The following is a 13,280-nucleotide window of genomic DNA, read 5'->3' on the forward strand; positions in this document are numbered from 1 at the left end:
CCCTGCATTGCAAAGACAAGGCTCATGTACTGGTGTTGCAGGGCTAAAGAGGTTGACATAATAGGAGAAAACAACTTCTGTCTGCTGCAGAACCATGAAATAAATCATCCTGTCACTCTGCATCATTTCTCCATGTGTGTTTAAATTGTCATTTGCCTCTTATTGTATAACTAGTCATACTTGTGGAATATCTTCAAATAACTGTTGAACTTGGGGTATATTCAGGAGAAAAATTACTGCAAGACAATTTCAAAGTCCAATAGTCTTACAAGTGTAGAATAAATCTATCAACATGTACTGTGATCAATATGGGATAATTTTTAGTTTAACCTTTTCCTAAACTATGCATTTTGCCGGGTGCAAGCAACTTTCACTATACATGCTTTATAAAGTGAATGATTATTAGAAAGTAATGGTTACCTAGACGTTCAGGAGCAAGATTGACTGGACCAGCCCTGTGCTCTTCCTTCCATCTCTGTAAATCCTCCTCTTCTTGCTGGGCCACTGAAACCAAAAACAAACAAACAAAAAAACTATGCTTAACATAATCAACATCATGCAAATGCGTATGTGTAAGCTTGCACTTGCTCCCAGTTTATGCATGCATTTTCTGTTAGTATGTCATTAGTACATAAAAATATATGTTTTCGGTATATCCAATTCAGAGTCACTGGGAGCCACAGCCTATCCCAGAAGCATTGGACACAAGATGGAAAACAGCTCAAAACAAGACACCAGAGGGTCCAGTCACATACACACCCACAACCACATAAGGCCAGATTGGAATTGACAGTAAACTTAGTTAGGAAGTGTTTGGAGATATGGCAGGAAATGCCAAGCAAACACTGGAGGAATGTTTAGAGTACATAAGAACAAAAAATGGACCGAGGGCTGGAATTCTGGGCCCTAAATCCGTTAGATGGCAGCACTTCCCATATTCATGTGAAAAAAGTAAGTACAACACCTGTGAATTGTATGGTTTGACATATCAAGACGTAGCTAATGGTGATCTAGACCAACCCAAGCTTCATTTGTCCAAAGTAAACGTTTTTGGCATCTGCATTTTCAATTCAATGTCATTATGGCTACAGATATTATTTGAATTCAGTCTGCCAAAAGACCTGCAGATTGTGCATCCTCATTTTGGCAGAAGGGTTTTCTTTTAATGCTCTTCCCTGTAATTCTAACAGCAAAATTGCATTTATTTTCTCTTTAAATCAATTAACAATTGTTTTATTTAAAAACTTGTAAGAAATGAATGAACATCCAAAAAATACAGTATGTCATTTTACTATGTTTCGGGTAGCACAGGCAACCCTGGTAGCAGACCAGGGTGTGTGTCCTGTGTCCTCCCTGCATGAAGTTTGCATGTTCTCCTTGTGTTTGCCGGGGTTTTCACTGGGTGCTCTAGTTTTTTCCCACAGTCCAAAGATATGCAAGTTAGGCGATTGCCAATCCTAATTGGCTCTAGTGTGTGGTTGATGGGTGAATGTGTGTGTGAGTGTGCGTGTTTCCCCTGCAATGGACTGACACCCTGTCCAGGGTTTGTTCCTGACTTGCGCCTTATACTAGCTGGAATAGGCCCCAACAGACCCTGTTCAGGACTTAGCGGTTTAGAAAATACCTAACTGACTGACTATGTTTCCAGAACATGCTAATATAAATTATATAACCTATTTTTTTTTCCTTTAGCTCTTATTTTATCTAAGACACTGTTGGCATGAAGGATTGTACATGAATTCAAGAGAAGGTCTGAGGAAATCATTGAAAAGAGGTGGAAAGATGGGGATCTGCTCTTAACTTGGATTTGCACACGAGTCTTTTCTGGCAATTCTAGATAGTAGATGGGATGCAGTACCCTTTACTGATTTTTCATTATTGCTCAACAGTGCTTTAAAACAATGAAGCTCAACTGCAGAAAGAATTTTGGAATATTGTATTTTTTAAGTGTGAACAATTTATAAAATCCAAGGAATTTCCTACGACACCAGGTGAATGGCCGCTGATTTAGAGGTATAGTGTATATATATTTATTTGAGGTCAAACCAAAAGTAATGAGTATTTATGAAATTTGAATAGAAAATTACTAAATGTGAATCAATCCAAGTCTTTGTTGTTGGTGCATGTTTTCAATTGTCCAAGAAGTGTCGAGAGCCATTTGTATTAGGATTTCTTTCCAGCCATTGGTGACTATCCCAATTTCTTTTCCCATTTTTCTGATGGTCATGCATCGAGTTTTCCTAGATGAGCTCAGAGATTTTTTTCTTTGTTGCTCTTTGTAGAGGATTTCACAGAAGACCACTACAGGGCCCCTTATTTTAAAGTGCATTACCTATGGTCTGACACTACCATATGCATGCTGAAGTTAAACCTCATTATCAGCTGTGGGGAAACATGCCTTCAGAATGACATTATATTTGGTACAACTCTCATAAATAAGGGAAAAAATATGCAGTAGGCATACAGAGAACAAAATAAGTTGCATGGTGAATAGGAAATAGCTTGTCCAGTAAGAATAGACAGGAAAAAGAAATATATTTCAATTCAGTTAAACATAATATATGGTTGTGCAGCACATTATGAAATGCATTTTTAATTCTATAAAACATTGTCTAACAAAAATGACTTTAATCATGATGTTGTAATGCAAATTTAAACCATACTAAAATATAGTTTAACTCAAAAATATGGATGTTTTGTAATGACTTACTTCTCTGTAATTTACTTCTTCTAGATTCATTAGGTTGCATCATGGAATATCCACCCATGCTGAAACAACAAAAGTATGCGTTTTTTAATACCTTAAGTGCGTTATTGTCAATTATGTTCCAAAATATAAAACAAATGCTGTAGCAGACCTACCCTTTTAAAGATGTGCCAAAAAATAAGCTGACATTGAATGCTTTCTGTTTATATATATATATATATATATATAGATAAAAAAACACTCCAGACTGGAAAATGTTTGATATGAGTAACTTAAGGAAAATTAGTGCCTGTATAATTGTAAAGACATTTCTTGGAAATAATTTAAAACCAATTACTTTATATGATTATAGCTAGGGGTAACTTATAAGATGTAAGTTATTTTGATCAACTAAATTGTAATTATGCTATTGTGAACTCTTATTCAGCCTACTGTATATAATTTAATGACAGCCATTAACCCTATTGCTTACAGGCTTCAGATATCCATTTTCATAGACGTAAGTAGATTAATTTAAATAAATTATACCATCTTAGGTGTAATCTTGGAAACTACTGGACAGGTTTTTTATAATAAAATATCCTTGCTTGGGTGGCAGGGTGGCGCTGTGTGTTCAAATCCCAACCCCACAACTGTTTGTCGGCGGTTTCTATGTTCTCATATCTCTCAGATGCCTGCATATGTTAATAAACAATACAATATTCTTTGTAATCTAACTAGAAAAAACATAATTTTTGACATATATAATGCTTCAACAGTAAAAAGAAAAACATAATTTATAGACTAAATTAGGAGAAGAGCACATTCAACTATTTACTAGTAGTGATGAGAAACATATTGATACTCACAATGTCTTATATTTAAACACTGTATAGAAAGAAAGAAATTGATAGTATTTGGAAAAAAGGGTTAACGGTTTTCAGTTGTATTCCAAAACTGAATATCAGATAATAATTTTTTCTACAAGCAGCTTATAACACATTAGAATGAAAACTAACCAGCCTTTAATAGAAACTTTCCTTCTTTGCTTGTACATTAACATAGTTAAAGATAGAATACATACAGTGTATAATTGTAGTGCCATGACAAAGTAGCCCCCTGTCTGATTATCTAAATCACACTGAATGAATTTGCTCAGAACTTGTGAATTTGCTTGAAGTGCTACCTATATGACAGTGTTGAAAAAAGACATCAACATTTGGTGCTCCTTTCACTTGCTTGGTGTGTATACAAAGCGATCATATGCACAATCTTTACATGTAAAAAACAGGAATGTCCTCTTATAATGAATTCAGTCCAACAAAAAGAGTAGGTAGGTGTTATAATAAGTTTGTTATAATATTAAGATTAATGTCACTGTCTCTGAGCAGACACTTTTAAATGGTTTTTTTTTCCTTTTCTGTGTACATGCATAGCTGAGCCAGATTTAGTACAAGGAGTGTCAGCATTTAGAATTGTTGGGCCAAGCATAGGATAAGATAGACAGGGACAGCTGGAGGAATGTGTCGTCAGCCTGAAGAGATCTGCGTGTTATTTGTACCTGCTGTCTGATGTCAGCACAAAATCTTCCTTTTCTTGTTTGGAATTGGACAATGTGCCATCTGGGGGTCTGCATGTGTAAAAATCAGTATAAAACAGCTTGGAGAATTGCCAAACACTGGGAAACTGACGGACGGATGAAAGACTACGTCAAATCGGTCCTGAAAATCCTTCCTGCGTCGCGACGATGACTGCATACTCTACACGCAAGGCCCCCATCCTTGTACTGAGCACTGCTGTTAGTTTTCCTTCTTCTTATATGCAGCGTAAGCCGATGTTAAACGAAGCTGTTATTTTTTCTCTTATGTGATTTTTCACCGCCGTATCACTAAGGGAGGGATATCACCTCTTTAATTTATAATTATTTCAATTCAGTTTAATTAAGATGCCACAATTGAAAAGAACATATTTTCGAAGAGCTAGTGCCTCTTGTCGAAACAGTAGGTTCAGCCATTTGAATGCTTTGGTTAAAAATCAGGTCAGGTTTAGGCCACCTCTTCTCAGTAGGAATCCATCTTACTATTAGAGTTAAGTTTTGAGCAATTCTAGAGGTATACTATACCACAATCAAAAGAAATCTCTAAAACATCAAAAATATTATTCAAGCTACTGAATCTGTAAGAGAGACAAAGCCATTTATACGTTTGAGTTAATAGCACCCACAATGCTACTCTTTGTCACATTTGTAATTTGTCATTTCTTGTGACCTTTTACATTTTTTTGTATCTTTTTCAATAACTGTCCCCGAACTTTGATTAATATGGTATTTGGCTCTCCATGTTCATCTTTGAGAGGTTTGTTGGAAACTTTTAGATATATTAAATGCTGAACTGAGAAACTACAGTTTGCATTAAGGGGAAAATGGGTCGAAACTTCTGTATCAGGATACAGTTTCATCACTCACTTGAAATGCTGAGGCCAAATATTTTCTGTCTCGCTTTTTTTTCCAATTAGATTCACAGTCCATTAATTCAGATTTGTTTACAGATATTAATTAAAGGTGAAAAATCATTTGTATAAAAGGTACATAGGTTATTTCAAGATCTTCCAGATTTATTTTTAGTTTAGAAGCCAAATAAGTTGGTGTAGTGAATGGTTCAGGACTCCATTTTCACTTTTGATCATTTGCACTTTTCCTACATCCTGCATTATTCTGTCTCTAACTTGTGCTACATGAAAGATCTTTATTTGTTATAAATGTTAATGTCTGCTAGTCTGTTTAGCATCTTTGCTATATGGTCTATTAATACACTTTGGGGACACCCAGCACAAGTGTACAGTACAACATACCACCCCTTGTAATACGCTTCTTCTTACCACAATCCTAAAAATGAATGTGTTTACGCCAGTGCCCATTTCTCTTTGTTTGTCAAGCCCAGTCCCTGTTCAGAATCAATTTAAACTGCCTTTAAATCGAGCTCTGTCTGAGCACCCCACTACATCAATAAATAAAATAAAATGGCCAGGGAGCTTTTCAGTAACTGTTGATATCTAAGGCCACTAATCATTCTGATGTATCATTCAATGGTAAGGAATAATAGGCTGGTCAAAGTTAAACTGGGACCAAGAGCCACAGCAGGCTACCAAAAAAAGAGATAACAATAGAAAAAGGTCAGTAACAGTTGAAAACAGCTGACATGCTTGTGTTTTTAGAGAAAAATGAATAAACTTAGTGGCAGTATGAAGAAACAAATTCAGCAGTTCTAATAAAGGTGCACTAGACTGAGTCTTCACCCTGGCTTTAAATACCAAGGTTAAATAATAGACAATTGTCCACTTCTTTTCTACAATGCAGCAACTTGTAAGAATTCATTCAGAAACTCACTGAATCAAATTTAGAGGTAATGAACAGCCAGCATCCACTCACACTGAGCTGAACCCAGGATACTTGATTCATGAGTCAGCACTACCGTGTGCACAATGACACTTGAATATATGTGTCAACTTTGCTTCTTCTCCAGATATAAATCTTATCCTTTTGAGTTTAAAGTTGCCTCATGAGCTCCCTACTGCTTCAGTTTTTCTGCTCAGCAATGAAATTTAACAAATGAGATGGCATACACTGTATAGAACACAATTATGTAACAAAAAGCACAGTTTTCTAAAAAAAAAAAAAGTGTAATAATACAAGAAAATTCAATCCTTATTTGCTATCCATGCATGCTGAGGCAGCTTATACAACCTTTTTACTAAAAACAGAAAAGCAGTCACATTGAAGGAGCATCACCAGCAAACCTCTACTCCACCAGTCCCTGTGCCAAGTTAGATGTCCAAAGAGATACTCCTCACTTTATCTAGTGCCCTTAAACTGCAATAAAAAAAGAACAACTTGGCTGATGGAATAATTTTACTAATGAAAATGACAACATGATAAAAATGCTATATGTATCCAGCAGGGGGTGCTTGCTCCCTGGGATTGTGTTATTTCTTGAATGCAGGTCATACATGAGCCTTCTACCCATCTCTTTCATAACCATGCCGAAAATAGTCAGACAAGAGCAATATGTTACAAAAAAAAGATATATGTATTTAACTTTCTTTAACTTGCCATAAAATGTAGCTTCCACCCCCAAGACACAAATTATAATCATTTATACACACATATCCAGGCTGGAGAGAAGTCAATGGAAAGTACAGTCATCATTCAGTTCTTCAATGGGGAATGCTGACAGCTATACGAATCTGGTCCGCCAGGGTGTGGGCAGCATTGCTCAGCTTCTGGCTTCATGATCCCCACCATTATAAACTATCACATCTTTACATATTCATAGACTTTGTTATGAACCTTGCCAGGTATGGGCAACTACCATCTGAGCTGTCTGTGTTATTTCTGGACTGTGCCCAAATAACAGCTTCCCCTGTTCTAATCAACCATGGCTTCTGCAGACAGAGGCCCTTGGTCAACCTGGCCATATATTAATTCAGCAAACATCCGCACTTTTAAATCACCTGCCTGTGTCATGCCTCTCCCTATCAGCTTATCAATGGTTGAAATAAACTTCACAGATTGCAGTAGCACACTTCAAACCTGTTACTACATTACATACAGTAACTTCATTCAGAAATTGCCCTGTATATTGTGACAACGTGCTTGGCAAGCAAGGACTTATCAGGGCTAAGGGTACCATCTAGAAGGCAAACGGCAGAGTAATGTTATCCACAAAACCTCCATGACAGACAGCACCACGCTAAAGAGGTGGCAGACTCTGTCAAGTGTGGTGTACTTGATGTTAAACCTCTAGTTAAAGGCATTTACTGAAGTCAAACAGGAGGTTCATCATATGGAAAATATGTAAAGTTTGTAAACGCTTTCCCATTATATAAAGGGAACAGGTTGAGAAATCACAGGCCAGTAAACACGAGTAAATTAATGGAAACAATTATTATTGAAAAGACAGAGCAATTAATATCAAGTAGAATAGACAGTATACTGTAAGCTTATAGTACATGGGGAAGTGGTGTTTAACTAATATGCTACAATTCTATAAGAGTTAAATTAAGGCATTTGATCAGAGGGACGCATATGATTTTATTTATTTTGATTTTCAAAAAGAGTCTGATAAGGTACTACATGTAAGGATAATGATCAAACTAAAAGAAGTGGAACTTCAAATTGCAGTGTGCAGCTGGATTGGTTAATAATAATATTACTAATAATAATAATAATAATAATAATACATTTTATTTATATAGCACCTTTCCCATGCTCAAGGCACTTGAACACAGAAAGCAAACCATTATGTTGCAAGGAATTTTGTCTGCTGCTTTTTATAATTCATAGTTAAATGATCTTCATAATATTGTAACCCGTGGTCACGAACAACCCAAACACCGACACTGAAGTGTGAGTTGGCCTTGCAGTTAGGTACCATCCATCCAATGGGCAGATGAGTCGAAGTCTGTAGCATGTTCAAAATACTCACTTACACAGATAAAACCAAAGCAATGCTATAATCTTTGAGAAAAGCATGGGAATGTAACAAATCAGCAGATTTTCTCATCAGTCAACACCTTTAGACATAAAGTGATTATTGTAATGTGAAATAACAAATAATCAGACCTTCACTGTAAGATGCTTTAAATAGCTATGCAGATATAAATGTAATTTTGTTGCTCCACTTGTATATTCACACATAGATTTAGCTACTGCACAGAAAGTGTTTTAGCTTGTAATAGGAAAAGCATATAACTAAATACAGAGACCATATCAGCTAATTTCAAAAGATGTCTGCTAAGGCCCTTTTCAAATGTAAACATCCAAAGATACACTACAAAATAAGATTAATCTGAAGATCAGACATAAGGTATTTAATATGGCCAAAATCTTGCTAAGGTCAAGGAAGTGAGGAGCAATATTTAAGTTATAGTATTTTTTATTAGATTAAATATCTTTATATATAATACGCTACCGTGGCTGTTTGTTTGCCTGTCCAGGATTTTAAATCACCTGTAGCTCACAAACCGTTTGACGTATTGACCTGAAATTTGGTACAAATATACTACGTAACGTCTACTATCCGCTTTCGGGGTGGTGATTGACCTCCAATGTTATTCCTCTTTTTATTTTATTGTAGAATTAACTCTCGGCAGCGGCCATGCGGCACATGCGTATGGGCGCCGTTCTCATCCCAACCACCTTTCCCATCACTTCCCCTACCTCTTCATATCTTAAATCATTCTTAAGGCAGATTGAAGACTTAAGTGCCAGCTTAAGTGAAAAATTAAAGAAAATGTACTAAGTAATTGCATCACACACACTGACTTAATCAGTTTTAACGTGAAAAGCAGGCCGCTAAGGTGGAGAAAAGAAGACCTGCTCAGGAAGCAATAAGCACATCAACCTCTGAGCAAACGAATGGTAAACTTAGAGAGAAAGAGGATGAAAACTTTGAATGTTCTAGTCAAGTGTATTCACTGAACGTTATCGTGAAGTGTGCCATTACTAGTTGTAAAAAATATTTAAATAAGATGATAAAAAAATAACAGCCAGCACTCCCAGTTACTGTCTCGCTGACAAACATTTTAGTTTATCATTTGTGTCTTGTCTTGTTGAAATTTATCAACTAGTCCAACATTTGGAATTTTTACCCCAAAAAAGTCTGCATACTTAACCTGCATACAGTTAAGATCTAAAAACTCTGCCATAAACAAGGAACTTCGCTATGTTCTTATTTTCCTGTTCTGCTAAAACCTCAAGATCTAATGAAGTTCTGCCTGTGCCTTGATGAAGTTCTGTTGCAAGAAGTAAAATCATCATTAAAAGTCAAGTAACATGCAAATTTTTCTGTTTGAATTTTTTCTCTGCCACCACTTCTTTTAAGGTGCATGCATGTATATGTTTATAAAAAAGGATTTGACAATTAGTTACATCTGCAAGGTAAAGAATCTTGTTTTCAAGGAGCTTGTGCCTCTTGCATTCATAACCTTCTCCACACACATTATGAGGTACAAGAATGTGATGCTCGCCTTCTAAACACTCAGCGTTTTAGGATCACACTGAAGAAGCATTCATTCTTGATTGCTCATAATCTGGGAAAGTACATGTCAACTCCTGACGCCATGTCTTATGTACTTGTAAAAATTAATGAAAATTCTGATGACAAAAAACTTACATGTAACGCTAATCTCTATACCGACAGAATTATGATGAATTCAATAGGAATCCTAAGTCACTGCTAGGACTCAGTTCTTTTTCTGATTTTTTATACATTTTTTGTATCAGTTCTGGTAATCTAACACTCTTTTTGTTTTGTTTTTTTTGAGTTACTGAGTTTGATTCTGACATCGAATTACGGTGATTCCCCTTCATTTTGATAATTTTTTGGACTGCTTTGTCTGCTATTTTGATTTTCATGCTTGCACATTGTTTGGGTAAATTTTCACTTATTGTTGCGGGTTTTTATCCTCTGAGATCATAACATGACACAACCAGTTAAAAAGTCCTCCAGGAAATCACTTGCTTATCCTAATTTCAGGTTCAAAACCCTTTTCAAATCCTCTTTCAAACTCTTTTTGCTAAACAATTTGTGGAATTGCTCTTGTTTTAGCCCATAACTTTTGCCTCTTGTTTCTTCTCCTGAAGCATGTTCCCACATTCTCTCTAGTTGTCTTCACAGAGACAGCAGAGTTGAGGCATGGACTCAGGACACTAGAATCAAAACTGCAAGTTCTACCGGGGCGGAGTGGTGGCTCTGAGGCTAAGGATCTGTGCTGGTATCCAGAAGGTTGCCGGTTTGAATCCCCGTCACTGCCAAAAGAAATCCTACTCTGCTGGGCCCTTGAGCAAGACCCTTAACCTGTAATTGCTCCAGGGGTGCTGTACAATGGCTGACCCTGCGCTCTGACCTCAAGGGGTATGCGAAAACTAACAAATTCCTAATACAAGAAATTGTATAAGGTGAAATAAAGAACAAAAAAAAACTGCAAAAGTACAGGATTTCCATAAGATTTAAAATAAAAAATTCCACATTACTTGATCAGACTGGGGTGAGTAAAGTCAGGTAACAAAGATTTCCTGAGCTGAGAGAAAAATCATCTTAGATGACCTTTTAGTGTGGGTAAATATGCAGTCCTGGATTTAATCCTGCCTTTTGCCAAGTGCTGCTGGGGTAAACTCCAGTCCCTGCATCCATGAATTGGACTAAGCAGTTTTGAAAATAATGGTTGGATAAAGAATTTGCCATATGATAAACAGCCCACTGTTCACTCTCAAGAACAATTATGATTATGTCAGATATGTATAACTTAAATAAACATCATAAACTTGGAGATGTTGACAAACTACCTCATTGAAGTTCAATCTAGACAACTAACTCTCCCCCATTCTTGCAATCTTAATGCTATAAAATGTAATTCTATAGTTTATGACAGTATGCCACAACTGTTGCCATCTGACCATCACAGTCAGCTGTCACAGAAAAGTGTGGTTGTATACAGGATCAGCATAAGCAGCCTACATCACAAGAAATAAGGTTACTTCAGACCAGCTCAACACCTATAACCAAAAATGGGGGAGCTGTAATTAAACCAGACCTATAGTTACAGAAATTGTACATAATGTATGTGTGCTCTTGCAAAAAAAACAAAAAAAACAAATACTGAGCATGGACCTTAACCTGCAATTGCTCCATCCTGAGTATGGTATTAACCTGCATCCAGACCTGCAAGAAGGTCCTTCAACTTGCAGGGAAAACTTGGGAGTTGGTGGCAGGATTGGCAGGAAACCTCACACTGTTCCATTCCATTCAAACTAGTGTGGTACTGCGGTGTCACCCATTGCACAGCTACACTCAGGTTTTAATCTGGGATCCTGGATTGGTTTGTCATGTGGTGGGTGTGGAAATGTGCTGTATCAGTGCATGCTCCCAACCTATGTAAGTTCTAAAAGAAAACAAAGCTGAAAAAGTGTGAGAATTGCTGTTAAATATATACATGGGAAGGGTACTGGTCTATGATCAAAGAAATAGCGTCTGAGTAGGAATGTGAATACATGTATGACATTTAAAATGCTGAAGGTGTTAACTTCTAAAAGAGGAAAGATGTGTGATAATCTGTAGTTGAACTTCACCTCTCTTCTGAATTGGCTTGATCTATCACAGGGTTTTCAGGTGGTGGAGCCTGTACTGACAGCATTTGACAAAAGGCACAAGCAGGCCTGTACTGGGAAGAAGACGAAGAACACTGCAAAGCACCCTACACTCACACACTCGCAGTCATGCACACCAGTGATTTTCATGTCTGTGGGTAGGGAATGCAATTATGGAAAACCCTGAAAGCAGCAGAATATTTAAGACAGATCATTGAAAACATACTGCCTTTTCCCTGAACATGTAGTAATGATTATTTCAAAGTGGAGTAACTTTTCTTGTCTAAAAGTCTAAATTTTGCTTCCTGTAAAAAAACACCCAGACTCTCTTGATTCTACAAAATAAAATATATATAAAAACGTTTATCTCAAAAAATGTTCTAGAAATTATGAGCTTCTTTTATTTCCTCATCAAAAGTGAAATGCCCTTTTTGCTTTATGCTAGAGTAGACATGCTGTACATATTAACTCCTGACTTGGAAATAAACGTTCAACATCACATCAAAGTTCAAGAAACAAATCAGAATAGTCTGGAAATATCACCACAGCCTGACTTGTCCCAGTTGTTGTCTGTTGACGTCATTATGGCAACACAAATCATTGCATGTGTTGACAACTGTTAACAGCAATAAACATACCATTTAAAAAATTATAAATCCTATATAATTTATTGACATTCAAATTTATTTGCAAATGAGTCATAATTACTCATTGTAGTCTGTGGTTTACCATGATAGTTTCCTTATTCATTCATTATCTTGTAATTCCAATGCAGGGTCATAGAAAGGTAGAGCCTGCCCAGGCAGTATCCGAAAAAAAGGGTGGACACTAGTGCTGACCCTGGCAGAAATATAACTCGTGCCAGGTCACACTGACCCTGTACCTAATATAGTCACCGGCCAATGTGTTTGTCACTTATTTGGAATTTAAGAAAGCACGCAAATAGAGAAATGTGAGGCACCGTCAAACTGGGCAGCTTTTAAATAATTTTAACTCAGTTATTATTACTTTATTATAAACTGATGACGGAATAATACAAAACTATCAAACATTCACACAGGTATAAAACACATACACAGTAACAAGCTATCAATCGCCATATGGTTTGCACTGAAATTCGTGTATCCAAATATACTTCGCGTACATTATATCGTACTTCTTCTGAATTTGACTTATCTGTATTGAAGTTAGCACAACAAAACGCCGTGTTGAATGGGGCAATGAAAGTCAGTTTCTCTTCTGACCACTCCCTCCTGTAACGCTACTCCTCTGAGCACCGGTAAGTGATTGACAGCAAAAAAATCTAATATGTCATTGGCCAAAGAAACGATTGGTAGAAAAAATATGTAAATGTTTGCCGTCTAAAATGATTGACAGTTTCCCCGCCTTTCGCTACGCCCACTTTCACTTGCTCAGCAGGCTGTGTCTGTGTAGGAGGAGAGCTGCCTT

General features: G+C 36.6%; 1 protein-coding gene and 1 long non-coding RNA gene across 2 annotated transcripts in view; both read right to left on the bottom strand.

The window, feature by feature from the left end:
* LOC127527706 (uncharacterized) overlaps positions 1-13,280 on the bottom strand; it is a 120,907-nt gene that overhangs the window by 63,456 nt on the left and 44,171 nt on the right. The gene's annotated exons all lie outside the window — the stretch shown is intronic.
* The window catches only part of epsti1 (epithelial stromal interaction 1), a 77,172-nt gene that overhangs the window by 63,456 nt on the left and 436 nt on the right, over positions 1-13,280 (bottom strand). The window contains exons 2-3 of the mRNA XM_051927293.1: positions 2,711-2,769; positions 421-504 (exon numbers count right to left, since the gene is read on the bottom strand). Coding sequence (XP_051783253.1) covers positions 421-504; positions 2,711-2,769 — 143 coding nt within the window. The remainder of the gene's footprint in view (positions 1-420; positions 505-2,710; positions 2,770-13,280) is intronic.

This window comes from Erpetoichthys calabaricus, chromosome 4 (assembly GCF_900747795.2).
Source record: "Erpetoichthys calabaricus chromosome 4, fErpCal1.3, whole genome shotgun sequence".
Lineage (NCBI taxonomy): Eukaryota > Metazoa > Chordata > Cladistia > Polypteriformes > Polypteridae > Erpetoichthys > Erpetoichthys calabaricus.